This window comes from Sceloporus occidentalis, unplaced genomic scaffold (assembly GCF_023333645.1).
Source record: "Sceloporus occidentalis isolate IW3139 unplaced genomic scaffold, rSceOcc1.0.p SCAF_10, whole genome shotgun sequence".
Taxonomy (NCBI): Eukaryota; Metazoa; Chordata; class Lepidosauria; order Squamata; family Phrynosomatidae; genus Sceloporus; species Sceloporus occidentalis.
The window spans coordinates 24,485,153-24,508,111 of NW_028316990.1; the positions used below are offsets into that span (position 1 = coordinate 24,485,153).

General features: G+C 44.2%; 1 protein-coding gene across 9 annotated transcripts in view; it reads left to right on the forward strand.

Moving 5' to 3' along the window:
- Positions 1 to 5,342: 5,342 nt before the first annotated feature.
- The window catches only part of RBFOX1 (RNA binding fox-1 homolog 1), a 1,300,148-nt gene continuing 1,282,531 nt past the window's right edge, over positions 5,343 to 22,959 (forward strand). For all 9 annotated transcript variants that reach the window (XR_016282484.1, XM_089540301.1, XM_089540299.1 and 6 more), the window contains exon 1: positions 5,343 to 5,640. Coding sequence is in view for 8 of the 9 variants with exons in the window: in XM_089540301.1 (XP_089396427.1) it covers positions 5,380 to 5,640 (261 nt within the window). In the remaining variant the exon portion in view is untranslated. The remainder of the gene's footprint in view (positions 5,641 to 22,959) is intronic.

The following is a 22,959-nucleotide window of genomic DNA, read 5'->3' on the forward strand; positions in this document are numbered from 1 at the left end:
CCTCACCAACCAAAATGGAAGACTTCAGCCTGACACATGATGTGGAAATCACAAGAGAGAGCCTTTCACTCTTGCACCAGTTCCTCCGCACTTCTCCAGTGTTGCAGTCTGAACCTCAATGTTGAGTTTTTCCAGGAGGGAGGATGGAGGAAGGAAGCTCCTAGAGAGGAAAGTTTCCTTTCTGCAATCTCCGAATCAGCAAGTCAGACAGCGGCAGAAAATGGAAACAAAAGAGGCCTTGCCTGAAAGGACACAGTAAGCACTTTCAAAAAAGCTTGGGCAGCAGAACACAGAAGTATTGCTTCAGTGAAGCCACTTTCTCCCTCCCTATCTCTCTCTCTTTGCCAGGCTTTATTGTTGTTCTGTTTGTTTACTGCTTATGAAAAGCAATTTATAATTGTCATGGAGTCATTGATTTAGGAACACCTGTGGTCTGAGGGCACATCCCGGCTGCGGAGCTCAGCGGAACTAATTTAACACAAAACATACACCATCTTGTAGCCGCTGGGCCAGGAGAGCCCAGCGCAGCATCCAATGCAGATGCCAGCTTTTACCCAAATTCTGGCCCATCATGGTACTTGGACGCAATACAACCAGATGCCGTGAAAGGTGCTTATGCGCTGCTGTGCAGGTAGGCAGAAGGAAATCAGTCTTTTCCCGGTCCGTGCCACTTTTTGGTGCGTTCGCTCATAAATCTGTCCCGTCTCATATTCATTGTGAAAAAGAAACTCAGTTCAAATGATGAATGGTTAAAATTTCGGTGTTTCGGTGTTTTTGCCACTGTTTTCAAACCACGTGACTGGAATCCTGCTGGTTTCACACACACACCTGTAAGTTTCCTTATACCTGTGGTTGTATTTTCTTTTTAGCCGTTATGTAGTGGCATATTCAGTTCACAGCTGAGAAAATGGAGTCGGCAAGAGCAACCATTTCACAGGTAGAATTCGGAGGCACAACCAGGTTAGTCTGGAATGTCATTATGCAAAGGGATCTTTAGCGTATTTGAGACTAACTGTGCAAAGGAAGTAGTAGCATAAGCTTTTATAGGCTCAGGTCGACTTTCTCAGATGCATGGAGTGAACTGTTGCTCAGGAAGGACTTTTATAATCAGATTGTATGCATAGCCATAGAAATGCAAAACATGTGGGTATGGTGATGAAGTGTCAGGACCTCACCCCATGCACCTGAGGAAGCAGACCAAGTCAATGAAAGCTTATGCTACAACTTCTTTCACACAGTTAGGGGCTGTGCAGACCACCCCCTAAGTGGCAACCCACAGCTGCATCCATTTTTGCCAGATTGGGGCCGCAGCAATCGTACGCCGCAGCCCTGATCTGGCCTTTGCAGGGTGCAAAAAGGAGCAGCAAAAAGTGGCTCCTTTTTGCACCCTGCAAAGGGTGTGATAGGTGTAACACTGCGGCATTACAGTGCTCCTTCAACGCTTCGTTGTGTGGTCACAGCGCCAGAGGAGCACCGTAATGCTGCAGTGCGCTGCATGGAGCAGCATGTGGTGTCATGCCACCCCGGGGCAGAGTTGGGGCATGCGCCATGTGGACACTACACCCTGACCCTGCCTCCAAGCCAGCCTTTAAGGCCGGTCTGCACAGGGCCTTAGTCTCAAAAGTACTACAGGACCCCTTTGCATTTCACAGGTAGTTGTGCATGTTTGGATCGGACACCACATTTGTCAATATCTTCAGTGGATAGCCGATCCACTGGGATTGCAGAAACAGCCACCATGCACAATGGAGAAATACGCAAGGACATTGGCAGGTACGCAATTTGTTGTAATGTGTCGATATTCAGCAAAAGGATGGTGTAACTCAACCACCATGTAACTACATGAGTGTAGCTTTCAGAGATGGCCTGAAGGCACATGACAACAGCAACAACAGTGACGTAAGTATCTCTTTGTATCAACTAAACATATCCAGCCTTCCACCAAAATGAGTCTCAGGCAATAGACCCATTTCAATGCAGTGCAACCCAATGATGGCTATCATTGCATTGAATAAATCGTGGCCCTAGTTCAACCGATCCTTTGTGCCTGCTTTTAAAAAAACCAAACAAACCTGTCTCTCTCTGCAATGTTTTGTCCTCACAATAACCTTGCGAGGTAGGCGGCATGTGCGCCAAGTCCCCACCTGCTCCCCTCTGGCCCCACAGCCATCTCAAGTCACAACAAGACACTGTGTTTCTGAGTATCGCTGGCTTTTTCTCTGCAAGATGATGAGAACGTTTGACATTTTGGGAGCATGTCAGGATGACAGCTCTCTCCCAAAATAGCAAGTTGCCTGGCCCCCATTTCTACATGAAAAGCCATATGCTTTTTGAATGAGCTTTGCTCCAATCCCCTTCTTCCCTTAAACCTGCATGGTGCTTTAGAAAATCAGATTTAGAGAAACTCCCCAGCTGACAAGCCAAATTCAGCTCCGGTTCTATTAGGCTCATATTCTATCATGCAGCCTGGCATGGCAGGCCCAATGCAGTATGACAGCGTCCTGGCATAACAGTCTTTTGGACGGAGGTTCTGTTTTTCTATTAAAACTATGATCTCCTCTGGAACAAACGCACCATTTTTCATTCATAAATTGACAGCGGAGATCTGCTTCCATAAAGACACGCTCTGATTCAACACAAGCAGCAATGAATTAAACTAAGGCATCCTGCATCTTAATGGCAAGGATGAGTGGAATGGGCATGCGTTGGTTACGAAGGGTGTTGGCAGAGGTTAGGCAATGATTTAGAAACTAAAGGAGGTTTATTCATAAATGGAAGAGCTTTTTGAACTCGTGCAACGTTTTAAAGAATTTCGTATCCTGGAAATGGAAGAAGGGATTGAAATCCAAAACCACAAGGTCACTTCTAGTTATATTCTCTCGCTGCACATCTCCATTAAGGATGGACAGAATACATTTCTGGCCCTGTCAGCAATCCTTCTCTACCCAGATCCAGAACCCCCCAAACCCAGTGTGGACTAGTCAAGGGTTGCTGGTTTCTTCCTCCTCTCCATTGTGTTTTCTTGGTGTGTTCTCCTGGCCATATGTCTGCCGCGTTCTTCTATCTCGCCATCTGCGCGTACCACCTCCAAATAACGTACTGGCTGTTCCAGATCTTCAGTTTCATTCATCATTACATTTCATGCTAGGAACAAACTTCAAAGCTTGTGTCAGCAACAGCTGCTTGCGCATTGCAATCAGCTTCTCTGTATTCTCTGCTAAAGAATGTGTCAGAAAGGCATCGTTCCTGGGCTTTTCCTTGGTCTGCCTCTGTAGGGAAAAGGGGAGAAAAACCAAACCAAAAAGGCAGATTCGGGTTGTGGAACCTTCTGGGAGATCTGTAGTGCTTCTGAGAACGCAATGATTTCTGCATCTGAACTCCTTTCCTTCACTTATTTTGACCTGAATGTTTTGGGACCTCAATACTGGGATTGCAATGCACAATGCACAATGCACAATGCCCGCCCCAGTTTTAAGATCTCCAGGGCTTTCTCTCAGTCCCATCACCATCACAGTAATATCTAGTGAGGACACCAAAGACAGGACCTTCTCGGTGACTTCTCCCATTCTGTGGGACTCTCTTCCACAAGAAGCCCAATGAGCCCACTTTTACTGTTCACTTTCATCTGGCAGCTTAAGACCTTTATATTAGGACAGGCCTTTCATTGGTTTTTTAAAACATGGCAGAACAGCTTCAAAAACGATGCGCTGTGTTTTTAATGTGCATGTTTTTCACTGTGTTTTGAACGTACCTTTACATGCTTTTATTACTACTGCTTTTTATATATTGATTTATTTTACTTTTGTGGCATAATGTTTTAGCTGTTTTAAGTTATTGTAAGCTGCATTGAGAGCCAGCTTGATGTAATGGGGAGTCCGACGTGGAGGCCGAGGGACGGACCCAGGCAAGTCTTCCAGACACGGAACATCTTGCAACTGCGAATATCCCCAATTCACCAAACAGCGATACCTTTATGGAGCCTACCAAAAAATACACACAACAGAATAGGCAGGCTTTCAATGTTTTGCTGGCTTCTTCACCAGGCAAAGATGTTTTATATTGAGATTCAAAAGCTTGCATAAGAGTGCCCAGTCTTTGTGGCCCCTGACATAAACTAATGCTAGATCAGGACTTGCGGGCTGTGGACACCAACTGTCATGGGCCAAGAGTTGCAGGAGTGGGACCTGGAGGAAGAGTCCAATGGGGAGGCTGAGGAAGGGACCAAGGCAAGTCTTCAGAAAAGGAACAGCCCTCAGCTTTCCCTGCTGAAGAGCTCCATCCAGCTCCTCCAGCCTCAGCCAGCAGGACAAGGGCAAGACTCCCCTGCAGCTGAGACAGAGGACACAGTTGGGGTCTTATGGCCTCTAAGTCCTCCATGAAGGTGGAGGGACAAAAGGATCCAACAAAAGGTAGAGCTAAGAAGCCATTGCTCAGCCAGGCTGCAGCCTAAGCAGCAAGCAATCAAGCTGCTATCAGGCAACTTAAGAGCTGAGTTTGCCTAAAGGGTTGCTGGAAGGAACTTGTCTGTTTCTTAGCCAGGGTTCCTGTTTCTGGACTCCTAGATTTCTACTTCAGACCTCTTGGCTTCTTCTTTACTTTTGGACTGTGTTGACCTTGATTCCTGTTGCCTCCTTTGATTTGGACATCTTGACCAATACCTTTCTCTTAACTGACTCTCCCAGGCAAGGATGTTTTCAAGCTGTTTGTAATTCACCACCGAGGTGCATGTTTGGTGAACCAGCACAGTACCACGGTCATGGCTCTGTGGAGTCATACATATGCATAGTTGCATATGCATAACTCTTGATTATGCATCCATAATCCCAGCTGATTGTGATGGTCATATTTCTATAGCACAGGTAGCGTAGCTTGCTTTGTGGCATAACTAGGTGAAGACGATTGACTCAGTCCTAAACTGTTCAATGACTGTTAAGAAAAAGTTGGGTTCTTTGATTAAAAGCGAAACAAAATGCAAAGTTACTGTAGAACTATGTACACGGTGAACTGAGGATTTAGTCATAAATGGCCAGAGGTAAGAGAAATGGGGACCAATTTGGAGAAGGTGATTATGAGTATTCGGGACAGAGGGAAAAAGAGATGAAAGTTTTGAGCCCGGCCATGTGCTTCAAGGGCTACCGATGGAGTAGCTCTGGCCAGCAGCAGAGGGAGCTAAAGAAATGGAAGTGACAGCGGCAAGCTTTGCAAAGGCACTGAAACACCAGCTAAATTTTTTAAAAGAAGACTGAGCATATCGGAGCCGGAGAGAGAAAGCAAGAGAGCTTCCCCAAATCTCCCCCCCCAAAAAAGAGGCAGCTTTGCCAGGCCCCAAGAAAGACGTACAAGTCCAGCGCGCAAGGACCTATTGCTTGAAAGCTAGGCATGTCCACGCCTTCCAGCAGCCTGGAGGATGCAGTGAAACCGAGAGCCCGAGATGGCAAGATGAGACGCGAGGAAGGAGATGATCCACAACCTGAAGGGAAGAGACTGAAGCTGGGGAATGAAGGAGGGAACAGTGGAAAGGAGGAAGGAGAAGAAGGTGGTGGTGGAGGAGAACAAGGAGGAGAAGAGAGTGACAGAATGTTTTGCGCCGGGAGAGAAGAGTCTGGGACCCAGACAGAGGGAGACGGAGAAGGCCAAACTGTAAGTAAAGATTTTTTTTGCACGATGGTGTGTCTATGTGAAAAGGCACGTATGTGTGCATATCAGCATGACCTTCTGTTACAAAGTTGATCAGATTTTGCCCAGTTGAGACATGAGTGACACAGTCCTGCCTTGTGAACCTTGTGTTCAGTGCTGCCATTGAACCATTCTGTTTCTTCCTTGCCCAGAATTTGGAAACGTGTGGCCACGGGTCCCTTGCTCTACTGAGATAAGTTTTCCTGGGTGCTTTCGTTCGCGGGAAAGCAATCCCTCTTGGTTTGGGACAGCTGTTAACTCTTCATCAGCCTAGGCCTTTGCCTCACTTCGAGACTCGGGGACAGTAGGAGAACCTTGAAAACAGACCAAGAAATGCTTTTGTGGCTGGTGGCAACTCATAAAGGGGGATACTTAGAATATTTTGGGGTGGTTGTCAAAAGGAGATGCATACCATCGCTGGAGTGGGGGGAATGCAGTTAGACTGTGTTTGAAGTCTCTCTCTGGTTTGGATCATCTGAGTTTCTTGGCACAGTTGGGTTGCTGTTGTTGTTGTTGTTGTTGCCATTACTCTTTTAATAATTCATACTGTGTGCTTTCAGTGGGTGCAGGGAAGTGGCTGAAAGGCTGCTTAGGAGGAAGAAAGGGAATAAAACAGATGGGTTGCATGGCGAAGTCCTTTAATCTCTTCCTTCTCCGATGGAGGCAGGTGAACTTCTGCTTGGCTCTGCCACTTTTGCTTTTTCCTCCCCTGTAAGCATTAGCTGGCTGGTTTCTACAAAGAGGGAGCTGGAGTTAACTAAGTTTGCTCACTAAGTTTGCGGTCTTGTCTCCTTTTGAAAGGCGTCCTCTCCTAACCCTCCCCTGTGCCCCATTGATGCTTTTATTTCCTGGAGCTGAAGCCCAATAGGGAATCAATGAGTGATGCAAGCTTTAGGAGGATTTACCAACAAAACCATTGGAAAGGCTGGGAGGGATTGTGCGAGAGACAGGTTTTTGTGTGATTCATCCTACTGGCAGATTATTTCTCCAAATGCTTGGTTTGCCTGTTTGACAACATGCTATTAGTATTTAACACATTGCCGCTGGTGCACAGGGAAAGTAAGTAGCGGGCGGGAGGCTTCCTTTAGCACAATGCTGCTTTCTGTTAGGTGTTTTTGCCTACTGTTTGCATGCTTTGGAGAATTCTGGCGCATGGTCGAGGCTGCGCCATCCTATGGTAACTGAACAGATCTTGCTAATTCAGATAAGGGATTAAAATAAGGTGACTTGAACCCCTGTAATGATGGATGGATTGATGGGATTAGGAAGTCATAAGCCAAATAGGGTCTTCAAGAGATTCAAAGGAATGTCAAAAGCAGAATCTTTGCTCTTGTCAATTCAGTTGCTCCACCTGGGAATGGAAATATACAGTCTTGATGAATGTCAATGTGCAGAAAATGCACATCACTTGTTCAGCATGCACACGCTTGCAAAGCTTAAAGGCAACTCTGTGAAGAGGTACAAAACAGGTGTGTGTGTTCGAACGGAAGTGGTTTAAATGTGCGTTGTTGAGAAAATGTGCAGAAGCATACTTTGGAGATGAAGAATGTAAATTGCAATTTGTACCCCCAGGGCATGCCAACCCTACATCAGACCCCACCAATTCTTTATTTTTATGCCTGGAAATAGTCTGAACTGCCGCCAAATAGCTTGACATTGGTTTGGTCCCCCCCCTCCCCAAACTCTGCAAACCAAACCAAAGGCAATCCCAGAACTGTTACATTAGGCTCAAAAACAAAACCAGAAGTGACATCACATCTCTTCTGGTTCACCCATAATGCATGATGCAATGCCCTAGGGTTAAACCTGTGGTTGCAATTTGTCCCCAGTACCAGGTGAGTTACCCGCTCTTGCTTTTGTAATGCAAAAGTCGTGCAGATCAAAGGATTTGCACAAAGTAATGCACAGATTAGGAAGAAGGTAAGAAGAAACCTCAAAGTCTCACAACCTGCTGCAAAAGAAGGACTGCAAGGAGTGTGTTAGGTAAGGGTTCTAAAAAGTCAGTGAAACCAACATGGAGAGATTTTGACATTCTGAGTTTCAGGCTCTCTGAGCATCTCCCAGATTTGGATATCTCTCAGAAGGGGCAGTTTTATTTTCAAACAATTGTTGGAGTCCAGTGGCGTTAGTAGTCCCAAGTATTGTGTTGTTGTGTGTGACTTCAAGTCATTGCTGACTTAATGGCAGCCCTAAGGCAAATCTATCATTGACTTTGCCACTGGCTCCTTCTGAGGCCGAGAGAGTGTGACTTGCCCACATTTGTAGGGTTTCCTTGGCTGAATGGGGATTTCAACCCTGGTCTCCCAACTTTCCACTCCAGTAGTCAAACCACTAAACCACACTGGCTCTTTCCCAACTATTTGTAGACCCATTGGATCAACTGTGGACCCATTGCGTGAATCATTTGAACCCTAGGAAGAATCCAGAAGAGATGTTATTGTTGTTGTTGTATGCCTTCAAGCCATTTCCAACTTATGGCCACCCTACCATGGGGTTTTCTTGGCAAATATCTTTAGAGGGGGTTTGCCATGGTCATCCTCTGAGGATGAGAGAGTATGACTTGCCCAAGGTTACCCTGTGGGTTTGCATGTCTGGGCCAGGATTCACATCCTGGTCTCATAAGATCTGTGTTCCAGCTCCCATGCCATCTACTTCCAGCCTCTTTTCCATGGGGTCACAACAGAAGAAACTAGAATAGTTGGGGGAGAAAGCAAGATTTTCTCATCAATGGCTTCCAAACCCTGGGATTGACATCTGGTTTGATGTTAAGATAAGGTCGCCTTCTTTCAAAGGAAGTCATGGGTATTAATGCTCCGTGTCTTGGCTCCTCTGATATGCCAGAGGGCCACACTGCACTGCTGCTGCCTTGGGTAAATGGGCTTCCCCAACTAATGGAAGTAGAGCAGAGAAAGGGCCAGCTAAGGCTGCATCCCTACTGCAGAAATAATCCAGTTTGACACCACTTTAACTGCCATGGCTATGTAATTCTGGGAATTTTAGCTTTGTGAGACATTTTGCCTTCTCTGCCAGAGAGAGCTCTGGTGCCACAACAGACTACAAGTCCTAGGCTTCCATAGCATTGAGCCATAGCGGTTAAAGCGGTGTCAAACTGGATCATTCTTGCAGTGCAGATGCAGCAAAAGACTCTTGAAGGATGAAGGAGCCAGTGAGGTGTCTCTATCTGGTTTTCTTATCAGACCTGCTTGTGATCACGGTGGAACCAAGAGAAGGTCCTTCCCTTAAAACCTAGGTAGACTCATATTGGGGAATATAGTTGCTCAGACAGTCTGCGTTGCAAACTTTATAGGTCCATCACTACAAGTCTTTGGAGTCAGTCCTCCATGGCCAAAAAAAGTCCAGATGATTTTGAGTTTTGCTTTTCCTAATAGCTTCCACACTTGTGCAAAAGGGTCATACCGGAGTCCCCTGGGATATATTGGAACAGAATCCATTCAATCGGCGATCCCTTTTTAATATTATTTCTTTTTTAAGAAGGAAAGAATAATCTATTTAACCGGCTTTAATGGCCTCAGAAGTCCAGGCAATCAATGGCTGCGCTGCAGCAAGATTCCTTAATAGTCCATAATGATTTCTATTAAAGGAGTACATTAAAAAATATTATGGCTTTTATTGGACTGGTTGTAAAAGGAAATTCCGCACTGTATACAAAGGTTTCTTTTTTAAATGTTTATTGCATTATAACTTCTGACTCAGCGGATCTTCCTGGGAGAAGAGGGAAAGCTGCGCGACGCAGATAAACTTGCCTTGAAACCCCATCCCAGTTCGAAACTTTGTCATTGATTTCCTTTTGCAAGAAGGACCACAAGGGACTGTATTCTGTTCAGTGTTGGATCTGAGGGTTGAACATTTCCCATAGCAGGGCTGTACGTATTCCCTTAATTTTCTCAAAGGGAAACAACGCTGTGAAAAAGTCTGCAAAAAACACACCGTTTTTTGAAACCCATTCACAATTTTGGGGCTTTTATCCATGCAAATTTCATCGGTGGTTGTTGGCACAGCCTTTCCGCCCAGGAAAGAGTGTTTTCAGAGCCTAAAATAATAGTTTTGCAAATATAATGTTATTCCCTGTACAGAAAACACTATTTTCGGTTGCAAAACGGCTCTGCATGAATTTTGCGCAGAATAAATCCTGAAATGCAAGGCATCTCACCAGTCCAGATTTCTTTTCGCCAGGGTTTTAAAGACGTGTTTTTCAACCTTTATGCACATATTGACAGTCAAAGCAGTTTCAGTCTGCTATAACTATAGTGTCGATAAGGGATGGGCAAAGTGTGGCTGCCCAATTGTTGTCTGGAAACCACACACAATATCCCCCAAATGTGTAAGATACATGAACCGCCATGAAACCACAACCACATCCTCAACCCCTTCGCTATATTCCAACAATATTTATTTTCCTTTGCTGTATGCCTTCAAGTTGTTTCTGACTTATGGTGAACCCAAGGTGACCCCATCATGGGGTTTTCCTGGCAGATTTCTTCACGGGGGTCTTGCCATTGCCATCCCCTGAGGCTGAGAGAGTGTGACTTGCCCAAGTCCCTTCAAAATGGCAGCCAGAAGTGGTGTGGTATGACTACTGAGCACCGATGTGCAAGCGACTTAAAGAAGAAGGATCCCTATGTCTTGGTGGACACATCTTTGGGGATCATGTGCGCGGAACCAGAGGTAGAACTGGATCAAGTCCAACACATTGTAACCTGAATCCTATTGCCTTTCCCAACTAAAGTAGACCCATTGAAGCAGTTCTTGAGTACTGTTGTTGGGAGGGACCATCTTAAGTATGCACCCCCCCCCAAAAAAAAAAAAAAAAAGTTGGTAGATCATTTTCTTTTCATTTGGATCCAGACATTTCGTTCCAGGCTTTAAGGTGGGGAAGAACACCTTTGCACTTTCTGGGTTGCATTTAGAGAAAGTTGAAATAAGAAGGACCCTGCAAACAGGGCTGGGTGATTTCCTGCCAATTCCTAATCCTTTTGTAGTAAGTAGATTTTTGCTCCTCTTCTGGCTGGATGTTAAAAATATCAACAAATAGGGCTTCCTCTGCTTTAATCATTCTTGCTGTCCTGTTTTGCATTGCTTACAGTGCCATGTATTTTAAAGGGGAGGCACAACTACCATGCAAGGCGTCTGGGATAAACACTGAAGTCATATATATATATATATATATATATATATATATATATATATATGTTTCACACACACACACACACACACACACACACACACACACACACACAGAGCTGCCACTTGAATGGTAAAGGGACCATGTTTCAATAGTATGGGGTTCAGTTTCATGTTCAGTGGAGGTACAGCACTCGGAGACCTTTCGGTGCCATGGACAATGGCTCAGCCATTTCTCATAAATGAAAGACACATAGAGTTTTCTCATCCATAACAAAAAATAAAAAATCCCCCAAATCCATAATGTGTATTACATTTAAAGAGAATCTGGAAATCCTCCATGCACTTTCATGCCCTTTTGGTTGGCCTAATCAGGCATTAGACTAGTATGGATTGTGGGATATGTCGATGTGCATTGCTTAAACATGGCATGAAAAGCGTCTTCTTCTTTTTTCTCCTTCTCCTCCTCTTCTTTTTCTTCCTCATCCTCTTCCTCTTCTCAGCCCTGCAACTCAGGGCAGCTTGCAAACATTAAAATAGATAACAACTAAAAGCTCCCATCAATGACAGAATACAAAAGCAAAAATATAATTAATCTATCAATACAACCGAAAGCAATTTTAGAAACATTATCCCCTAAATGTCAGGAATACACGCAATGCAGCACATCATTAAGAGCTCTTCTCCCATGCACAGCCAGGCCTGTTGAAATAAACCTGAAGGTCTGTTGTGCCAAAAAAACACCCAACCGCCCCCAAATAAAACCCTCCATTGGACACTGTAAGCACACCATGGAGGGTGGAAGAGGGCTCCAAAATGTGGGAGCAGCCCCTGAGAAGATCCTCAGATGTGATCCTACCAGATGTACCCAGAGGTGGGTGGGTTTATTAGGCATTGTATTTTATTGCATTTTAATATTGTTGTAAGCCCCCTTGATCTCATTGGAGAGATGGCATATTATTATTATTATTATTATTATTATTATTATTATTAATCTAAGAGGATGGGTGGGATTGGGAGAAGGGTCCTGTTGAAGAGGTCAGAACTTGGAGAAGTTCATAATGGTGTGCTATTTGTGGTAAGACTACACCAATGCTCTGTTAGCACAATGGCATCCCTTGTGTAAAAAGGTCTGCATATTGCATTTTTGCATGTGAATATTCTCAGACCATGGTTGGTTGAATCCATGGACGCACAATCTGTGGCTATGGAGGGACAACTGTATTCTCGGACTCAAATACCCATCAGCCACATCCAGCTCAAACGCTGGTGATGGATCATGGGAGGAGGAGCTCCTCAACATCTGAACCATTGTGTGTTTCTTAGCTTGGAGGCAACCACTGCTTGGCATCTTGGACCATATTCTTCTATATCATTTGCAGTGAACAATCTGGAGAGGCTTCCCTTTGTATCAGTTTCCAAACATTTATTAAAAAATTGCGATCTTCAATAACCATTTCCTCGAAGACGCGCTATTGCGCCAGACAAAAGCAGCAAATGTTATGCAGATGGCTGCAAATCGTTTTCCTGCCTCAACACAGTGGATTCGTTCTTTTCTGAAATGGACCAGAGGAGATGGAATAGGATTCTTTTGCGAGGCATGAATGCATTCAGAGTCAATTCCAGGGGTGTCCTTTTTGTGCCGGCGGCGGATGCATAAGAAGCTCGCGCTGAAAGGCAGCAATTACAGTATTGTTCGAAAGTGCTGAGCAAGACATTCACTGGTCACTTTGATCGTGTCCTGTCATTTCTCATTAAAAAACAAGAACCCTTTGCAAAGTATCTCTGCATGGTAGGAAAGTGAATGATGTATTTCAAACTTTGCTGTGCCATTTTGGGGGCTCTCAGTGAAGCTGCTGGTTAAAAGTCTGGCACAGGACAAGATGCAACTTGAAGGCTGCTGCAACACTGCAAGGCTCAGTGTACTAGTGTAGTAGTTCTGCATGCAAAATTATGCTGTGTTGAGATATTTCACACTCCCTGGATCTAGAATCATAGAGTCAGAAGAGACCCCAAGGGCCATCCAATCCAACCCTATTCTGCCATAGACACAACCAAAGCCCTCTGGACAGATGGCCATCCAGCCTCTGTTTAAAAACCTCCAAAGGAGGATACTCCACTATCCTCCAAGGAGCATCTTCTGCTGTCAAGCAGAACATACCATCAAGAAGCTCTTCCTAATGTTAAAGTGGGGCTTGCTCAAGTCCCATTAAACACAACAGTGGAGTGAAACTGGTGTCCCTTATAGAAAATGGTAAAATCATTATCTGAAGATGCCAGCCACAGCTGCTGGCGAAACGTCAGGAATAAATTCTTCTAGAACATGGCCACATTGCCCGAAAAACCCACAAAAATCTATGGATGCTGGCCATGAAAGCCTTTGACTTCACAAAGTCAAGGTTTGCTTTTCGGAATTAAAAATACATATTTTTGCAAGCCATGGATGGTCGAATTTGTGGATAAAGAACCCATGGATGCGGAGGGCTGACTGTAATTTGTTTTTTCAATTGGCTGTTTCAAATGGGAATATTTGATCAACTCTTATTCATCCCTTGGCCTCGGCCTTAGGGTTACGGCAAACGGTGCACAAGCAAATAAGACGATTGCTTAATTATGAAATTACGCCATCATAGCTGTGATTGCAGACACATGCAAAAGAGACGTTTTTAATTTGCTATGAATTAGGAATACACTGTGGCGCGTTTGCAAATATGTTGTTCCAGTTGGCATGCCGCATCGTCTAACATAAGTGCTGTCATTATTACTGTTGCCTGATAGTTTAGAGGGGAAAAAACAACAGCAAGGATTGTCTAGTGCTTTCTGACTGCAAAGGAAGACCTAATGCTTTTATCCCCGAGCAGAAATCTTGACTTATGGTGTCAAGTACAGGATTCCAGCCTATCACTCACAAACACTCCTGAATGGAGATTGCTGTTCGGTGAGATAAGAGGGTTCTCGTTCGTCATTCCTTTTGGTCGGGATAATTTTTTATCCCAGCTGGTTTTTTCCCCCCAAATTGCAAATTGTCCCTCCTTCCTCCTAAAATTGAATCTGCATGCCAATTGTTTGCAATTTAGTGTTTTTGTCACTGTTGCTGCTGATATGTGTTTTCGGGTTAACTCTGGACTATGGTGACCCTATCTTATGCTCTGGCCTCTAAGGAAGAGAAAAGCTCCCTCAATGCCTTGGTATAGAGGCTGGTGAAAGGCCTTCAGTCCATGTTCTCCTGGGCTCCTTTTGTTGTCTCCAAAGCCCCCAACTCACTTTTAAAAATATTTTCCAGTATAAAGCCCTTTAACATGTGTGAACATGCAAAAGCCTTCTATTCCATCCTCATAGACACTCCAGAAGCCTGAACTGCTTCCAAATGTCTCCATTGTCTTCTACAGACCCTTTCAAAATGGCAACCTTAACTGATGCAATGTCACTTCCAGTTTCCATTTTGAGATGGGCTGCAGAGGAAAATGGGGGAATTTGCTGGGGTATGTGTGGCTCTTTGGCCCCTGGCTCTGATGCAGTTGTAAATCTCTGGATTAAGGCAATGGTGTAAATTACATAAACTAGGACTGCAGTTACCAGCAACCCTAGGAAGGGTGAGGAATGCTGGGAACTGCCATCCAAGGATTTCTGCATGGTCGCATGACTCCCACCCTTGCATTACAACTTGAATCTTCTTGGTTGTCCTAACTAGCACAGACCCATTGAATCAATGAGATTTGTATATGTACTGATGTGTCAGTCAACAATTGATCCAATGGTTTGATGCTTGTTGGGACTATCATTAAATTCACTCCTATGCATTGCACAAGGCTGGGGATTGTGTGACCCTGCAGATGTTCTCGAACTCCTAGAAATCTTCACCATTGGCTCTACTGGCTAGGGGCTGTTAGGATTCGCGGTCCAACAACATCTGGAGGGACGCATGGTTCCTGTCCTGGTGTAATGTGAATGTTGGCCTTAAAGTGACATCTCTTTCTATGCCATTGCAGGCAGTCTCTCCTATGGCCCTGTCCCATTTGGCAAAATGCAGTCCATGGTGTGCAACCCATAGTCTGAATGAGGCATTTGGGATCCTATACGTGGTGCCTGAGGCCCCCTTGAAGCCCTTCAACTTTCCAGAATTTGTTGTTCCCAGTCCACAGCAGTGTTCATCCTTTAATCCTCCAAAGTCCACACACTTCCCAAAATGATAGAAAAAAAGTAAAACCAAAATGGCAGCCAGAAATGGAATTGGACATGCTGTGGCCAACTTGGTGGGCACATGATGGAAAAATGGCTCCCGTCCCTTGGCTTCTAGGTTGGTGTTTGATGGCTGTTTGGCCTAGAACCCCAGGGCCCTTGAGTGATTTGCCAGAATGTCATTGATTATTGATTGCAACGTGGTGCTCAGCTGTATAATTTTCAGCCAGCCGTCATGGGAGTTCATTAATAAAGGTTACTTAAAGCCTCCGATGCCAATGAGAAATGGCAAGAGAGGATGAGAGCTTTCACTCCGGCGCTGAATGGCAGGGAGCTGAGACTCACACAGTGAGCTTCCCAAAGGCAAAAAAGTACTAGCCGCGATGGGCAAGAATGGCTGGTCTTTATACTAGCACAATGCAGAAGGCTAGCATTCTGAGCTTATGGCTATTAAACTGTTTGGCAAACCTATTGATATGGACTTATATCCGTATTGCTTATTCAGTGGGTCCAGTTTAGTTAGAACCAGAAACTGGACGCAAGCCGCTGTTTCGAGAGATCTGCTCAAAGCTAGAACTGTGTCCCTAAATTTGGTTACAAATGGCCCTGCGTCTGTTTTCTGTAGAGATGTAAATCTTTGTCACTTTCGTTGTCCTATGCAAGAACGAATATGTGATGAAGTGGCTTCAGCAGGGTTCAGTTGTGACAGAATAATTTTGCCATTTTTCTCCTTCTAGTGAGAAAGTCATTGAAAAATGTGCGGATTGCAAAGAATATTTGCAGAGCGGTCATATTCTCTGCAAAGGAGGATAAAGGCAGTGTTTTTGTGTATGTGCATAAAGTAGTATTTCCTGCAGAGAAATCAACTATTTGATGCAATAAAGTTTCTTCTTGAAAGAAGCGATGAGAAATTTCAGCATTTTTCTGCCCATTGCAAGAAAGTCTTTGAATGCAGTTTTTGAAGGTTAGTCACCATTTTAGACTTATTCTGTGGGGAAAAAATCCCTTGTGGTTGTTTTGGGCAGAAATCAGCCTTTTCCGCACAGGAACAGCCTTTGAAATAATATTTCAACCCAGAAATATGAATTCCCAGGCAGAAAATGCTGCAATTCTGGATGTCTTCCGTGGCTGATTTGCACAGAAAAGCACATTTTCTGTGCAGGAATTAATATTTCTACATTGAAATATTGTTTTTCACCCACAAAAAAGAGGCTGTTTCCCATGCAGAAAATGCTGTAACTGAGCTGAAAATCGAACCCTGGTCTCTGGAATCATATCACTTTTCAAACAGAAAAGAAACGTTTCCATGCACTCAGCTATTCCTAGTATACCTCTCTCCCATGAAGGTATCAAAGAAGTGGAGCTTCTTAGGGAGAAAAAGGTGGCAACATGATAAACATGGATATACAGGGTTTCAAGAGATAAGATGTTTAAGAGCCAGTTACCCAAAAGCAAGCTGGGGAAAATCTATCAGTTTTGCCTCGTCCCCCATTTGGACCCTGAAATCTCAGCTTGTTGTTGAAGACATTTATGAATTTTAATCAATTCTTGTCCAAAACACGAATCAAACCAAATTGTCACTCGTTCCTTCCCTTTGAGCCAGCCTTGCTTGCAGACTTAAAATGATGGTCACAGTCCTCATTTGATTTGGATGGATTGATTTAGCCTTTGCATTCCAGAGCTGTCCTCTGACTTTGCTTGAGACGAACAATTTGGCCATATATTTTCTTTTCTCTCGCCTCAAAGTGCTATAATGGATATAAATGGCTGCGTACCAGTCTTACAAGGGTTTTGATTATCTTGTTTTACTAGTTGGGATGTACTGTACATTCGATGCTAATCGGGTCACCTCATTTCCAGTGAACAGCGTTTGGGTCCTTTTCGAAATTAAAGACTTTAATCACAATAAATGTAATTTGATTGCGGTACGTATGATTCATAACGATCGCTGCACGACGATTAGATTACGCTTCGGCACGTTGGACAGTAATGAAATTGACCATATGCGTTCCCATCGATTCAAGCCCACAAACGAAGTTGTGTGTCTGCTTTGAAATACTGAGCGGGTTTTGATTTTGAAACAAAGGTAGAAATCATGCAGCTATCTAATACCATTGGTTTGCACTCCTGAGCATCCCTAGCCAAATGCAGCCAAGGCTGAGTCACATCTGGAAGGCTGCATGATTTCCATCTGTCATTTAACATCAACATCTGCTTTCTGCTGTTTTCCATTTCATCGAATCATAGGATCATAGAGTTGAAAGAGATCCCAAGGGCCGTCCAATGCAACCTTTTGGCCATGCAGGAAGACGCCATCCAAGCCTTCCCTGTGGCAGATGGCCATCCAGCCTCTGTTTAAAATCCTCCAAAGGAGACTCCACCACTCTCTGAAGTAGCAGCATCTTCCAGCAGCTCTTATGTCAGGAAGTTCTTCCTAACGTTTAGGTGGAATTCCTTTTCTTGTCATTTGAATCCATTGCTCTGTATCCAAGGGGCTATACTGACGGACGGCCTTTTCCCCCTGGATTGGGGACACAGCAACCGCATGCTGTGGCCTCCGCAGGGAGGGAAAAACCCCGCAAAAAGGAGCTTCTTTTTAGCTCCCTGGAAGGGGTGTCATAGCCACGATGGGGCAGCATGATGACATCCTTTCCATGCTGTGACATTTGAGCGCTGCCTGAGAGTCGTGCCTTGATGCCATGCACCATTTAGAATGGTGTGCAGCATCATGGTGCAATGGGGTGGGGTCACGGTGTTGAGCATGTGGATGCTCCACCCACAGGCCGGCACAAAGTACTGGTCTGTATCCCCCCCCCCCCCCATGTCTACAAAAATAAAAAAAGAGCTTGGTCCATCCATTTTTTCAAATATTTAAACACAGCCATTGGGTCACCCTTCCCTCCCCTTCTCCAGGCTGAACATCCCTAGGGCTTGGTGATGTCCAGACTTTCCACCATTTTGGTCACTCTTCTTTGCCCACACAAGACATCCTAAACAGACAATTCCCTTTTGATATCATGAAGCCCCAGATTCCACTTTCCTGGCTCAGAAGGGACCTATTTGACTTCACATTTGAAGAGTTCTCTGATGAATCATAGAGTTGGAAGAGATTATAATGACCATTCATTCTAACCCCCTTCTGCCATGTAGGATATCACAGTCAAAGCATCCTCATTGACAGATGGCCATCCAGTCTCTGCTTAAAGACCTCCAAAGAAGCAGACTCCACCAAGATCCAAGGCAACGTCTTCCACAGTTGAACATCTCTGACTGTCGGGAAGTTCCTCCTAATGTTGAGGTGGAATCTCTTTTCCTGTACTTTGCATCCATTGTTCCAGGTCCTCTTCTTTGGGGCAGCAGAAAAAAAGCTTGCTCAATATAACATCCTTTCAAACATTTATACATGGCTATCATCTCTTTTTACTGGCTGTGATGATGTTCTTGTTTTTTTTAGAACCATTATGTACAGTAGATATTAGCTTTTCATAGAATCATAGAGTTGGAAGAGACCACAAGGGCCATCCAGTCCAACCCCAATCTGCCATGCAGGAAATCACAATCAAAGCATCCCTGACAGATGGCCATCCAGCCTCTGTTTAAAGACCTCCAAGAAAGGAGGCTCCATCAGACTGCAGGGGAGTGTGAGCCTGTACAGATGGGTGCTTTGCGCTGGCCTGGTCCCAAACTAGGGTTGCACGGGGGCTCAGCATTCACATGCTCAGCAACCCTACTGCACATCCTGGTTGCCATCATGGTGCACGCCCATCCATACCTGTGGAGTGGGTTCTTTTTAGGCCTCCCGGAGGCTGCGACATTTGGTTACCACAGTCTGCATCTGGGGCAGAAAGGGGTGGTGTCTCGTTGCCCCTTTCTGCCAATCTGTCCAGCCCTTGTGTTCCACTGCTGAACAGCCCTTAATGTCAGGAAGTTCCTCTTAATGTTGAGCTGGAATCTCTTTTCCTGGAGCTTGCACCCGTTGTTCCAGGTCCTAGTCTCCAGAGCAGCAGAAAACAAGCTTGCTCCCTCCTAAATATGACATCCCTTCAAATATTTAAACATGGCCATCGTGTTGCCCTTAACCTTCTCTTCTCCAGGATGAACATCCCTAAGACGTTCCTCATAGGGCTTGGTGAGGTCCAACTTTCCACCATTTTGGTCACTCTCCTCTGCCCACATAGGACATCCTAAACAGACAATTCCTTTCCAACATCATGAAGCCCTGAATCCCACTTCCTTCAGGGCCTGGCTCAGAAGGGACCTATTGGACTTCACAGTTGAAGGGTTCCCCAATGAAGCTGGGGACAAGTCTGGTAAGCTTGAAGGTTCTCCATTTCCATAATGCAATGATGCTACTTAACTTTGTGTTGGGCGATTAGCCTTTACTGTGCTTAATTGAGGTTTGTGGAGCATTGTGATGAAGGGCGCTGTGCCAGCGGAGAGGGTGGTTGCGGATTACAACAAGGTGAGCCCTTTTCCAGCCTCTCTGTCCAATCCAGAGGCTGATTTGAGGGTCATGTTAAATATAACTTGCCCTGATAGGAATCATCAATAAGCCTCCAGAATGAGGGAAATGCCCTCCATTGCATTCCTTTAGCGATCGGTCTCACCTTGCAGTGCTGCGTTCATTTCCCTCGAGCGAAACTGTATACCGTAAAGATGGTAATGGCGTTCCCAGGAGCGAAACGCAGAAAAACTTCCTTCCCCTATCAAGGTCCACCTTCCCTTATTGCAAAGGGGGTTTATGTTTCGAACAACAGATACATTTGAAGCTGAAGAAAGCCGGGTTTGAAATCCATCCTTAAATTTCATCCAAGGTCTGCCTATATTGATTTATTTACCATTATTTCTATCCCGCTTTTTATACAGTTATTACTCCAAAGCAGCTCACATGAATAAAAGAGGGAGACATGCCCTGCCATTATGTGTAATGTATTTCTTCTTTTCTCTTTTCTTCTCACTTCTTCCTCCTCATTGTCTCCTTTCATCCATGTACTTTTTTATTCAATTTTTCCTTCTTTCGTTCTTCTCTGCTCCTTCCATTTCTTCTTCTTCTATCTCTTTAATCGTTTTTTTCTTATTCTGTTTTTACTCTTTGTTTCTTTATGTAAAAACCTACCCCCTTCTAAGTTATAAAAAGGAATATATATATATATATATATATATATATATATATATAGGCATTCAAGCCAAGGGGAGAGGAGGGAAATGGTTAGAGATAACAAGTCTTTCTGTCCTGGCTTCTTTTGAACAATCTTAGGGCGGAATACAATAACTTGACTAATTTAGCAAAATGTACCGATGACTTGAAGGCAGTATCCAAGACCAAGATACTTTAAGGAATCTGAAACAAGTAACGGTTCTGCTGCAACCATTGCTGTTCCTAATCTCTGCCTGAGACCACAGCTGAGATCTCTTGAGATCTTTGCCTGACGATAACTCTCATCATGCTGAGAAAAATCTTGGCAACCTTGAGATTTGTTCACATCCCTAGAAAAAGGCAGAAGAAGATGCTTTAAGGTGAGGACGGAAAATGATGCGCTACAAGGAGGCATCTCATTGTGCTTCTGGGCTGATCCTCCTTGACAGGTTAAGGTCCGGTTCTTGTTGGAGCAGCAAGTGATGTGTAGATCTGTCACTTTCGGTAACCCTCAAAGCTCAGGTTTAATTCAGGTGTTATGAAACCAGGTAGCCTCAAACGCAAGGGGAAGTGCGAACAAAATAGCATTAGTCTGTCGTTCTCCTTGTGGGGAATGGCAATTTTCGGATGAACGTCTTCTTGCATTCGGAAGAACACTAGAAGACTGGTGTTCCAAATTCCATGGAGAATCTCCAGCCACAGAAGGTCTCCGAAAGAGACCTTCCATTTGCAGAGGCAACACAAAGGCAAGAGGAGGAAAATGGGCATCTTTCTTGTCTATTGGAGCTACTTAGTTTCATAATGTGCCCCACTGAGCTTCAGTTCCCAATAATAATAATAATAATAATAATAATAATAATAATAATATGATTTATTTATAGCCCCCCTTTTCACAAGGAATCAAGGCGGGTTACAACACTGAAGAAACAGTGAAAAACAGTGCATCAAGGTCTGTCACAATTTAAAAATAACCCCCTTCCCAACCATAAAAACAAAATAATATAAAAATATTACAATGTAAGGTTAAAAATGATAAACAAAAAACACATACTCACATCTCTCCAGTTGTAAGTTTGACAGTGGTATGCGTTATTGCACACAGGGTTCATAGTATATGGACTTTTTGCATTTTCTTTGGATTGAGATGGAAAATAGAGCAAGCTGGGTGTCATCGACATATTAGTAGCTCCCATCCTCCAGAACCTTCCAGCAGATTCATGTTGATCGGTGAGGATCCCAAGTGCCATATACACTTGTTCCTCCATATCCTAGAATCATAGAACCATAGAGTTGGAAGAGATCGCAAGGGCCATCCAGTCCAACCCCATTCTGCCATGCAGAAACTCTCAGTCAAAGCAATCACAAGACCCCTGTGAATATGGAAAAACTGCAAATAACAAAAATGTCATGTTTTTACCTGAGAGGACACCTCTCTAGGAATCTCTAGGTCCTCCAGCACAACTCTATGGTCAACGTCAGACAGACACTGACCATAGAGTTGCACTGGAGGAGCTACAAAGGCCTAGTAGGGTAGTAGTCTCTCTAGGAATCTCTAGGTCCTTCGGTGCATCTTTTAGTTAAAGTTGACCATAGAGTTGCACTGGAGGACCTAGAGATTCCTAGAGAGAACGTATTAATCAAATCCGTATTAATTAAATCCGCAAATAGCAAAGCCGCAAATATGAAGGGATGAGCATATAGCACAGGTCTATTTTGCTCCTATCTGATCCCACAAACACTACACAACTAGCAAATGCATACAATACTGCAAACATAAAAGAGTAGAAGCCACAACTGTTTTTACAAGAACAGGGGTTGTTGTGTTGACCTAATGTGATAGTGAGCCTATGAAAGTAGATAGGCAGAAGTGAGCATGTTGTGTATGTTGCAGAGCTTGGAAACCTCCACATTGTGGGAGCTGTAATCCAGAAAGAGGACATTTCCAGTCAAGGGCAAGAAGAAGAAGCAGTATGGAATTTCAGGTTTCCTTCCCAATTCTTAAATCCCTATTTTGTGATATTTCTGTCCCACGGAGAGGGAAAAGGAAGGTATTGAAGTGCACAGTTTCTTAGCTGGCACAGTGCGGACCCTCTCTGGCGTCAACCAGGCTTCAGCAAACGGCATGACAATGAAAATTAGATCGAGGGTAATAAGAGAGTTCTTGCAATGCATTTATTACAGGTCAAATACACAATCGGGTTTGCTTTTTCCCGACCACAGGGCAGGCTAAATGTGTGATAATTATGTTTGGATTGCTTAAGTGAGTTTAAAGTGCCATGGCAGAACATCAAATGGCGATGTAGTTACATCCCAATAAAGATTTATTGTCATTAAAGCATAGCCCTTGCAAGCCATCTGCCAATGCTCAGCCTCTAAATATAGAGCGATTTCCTTTTTCTTTTTTTGCTTAGGTAGCATTTGATACATTTACGAGCAGCAAACTTTTTCCGCCCCTGAATCAGTGCGCAAAGAGGTGCGGTTTGTGGAAATCCTGCACATTTCCCCAAACCCCTGCACAGTCTATGCTGTGCCAGGAACAACAATAAGTTACCAGAAGTTACAGTAACTTTAAGTTTTCTACCCACATGTTTCCCAAGGGGTTGAGAACTCCAAATTTGACCTTAGTCAGGAAATTTGGCAACTTTCTGTTCCATCCGTAAAGTGGAGACATACGGAAATGGAGACATATGGAAATCGAGAAACCTGGTAAAACTGATAAGTAATGAAGGGAAGGCATTTTTGGCACTGGTCTTATTGATTGCAATAGACAGGTCTGCTCTTAATTTTTATTGTATTGTATTGATTTATCACTTGCCCTTGGTGGT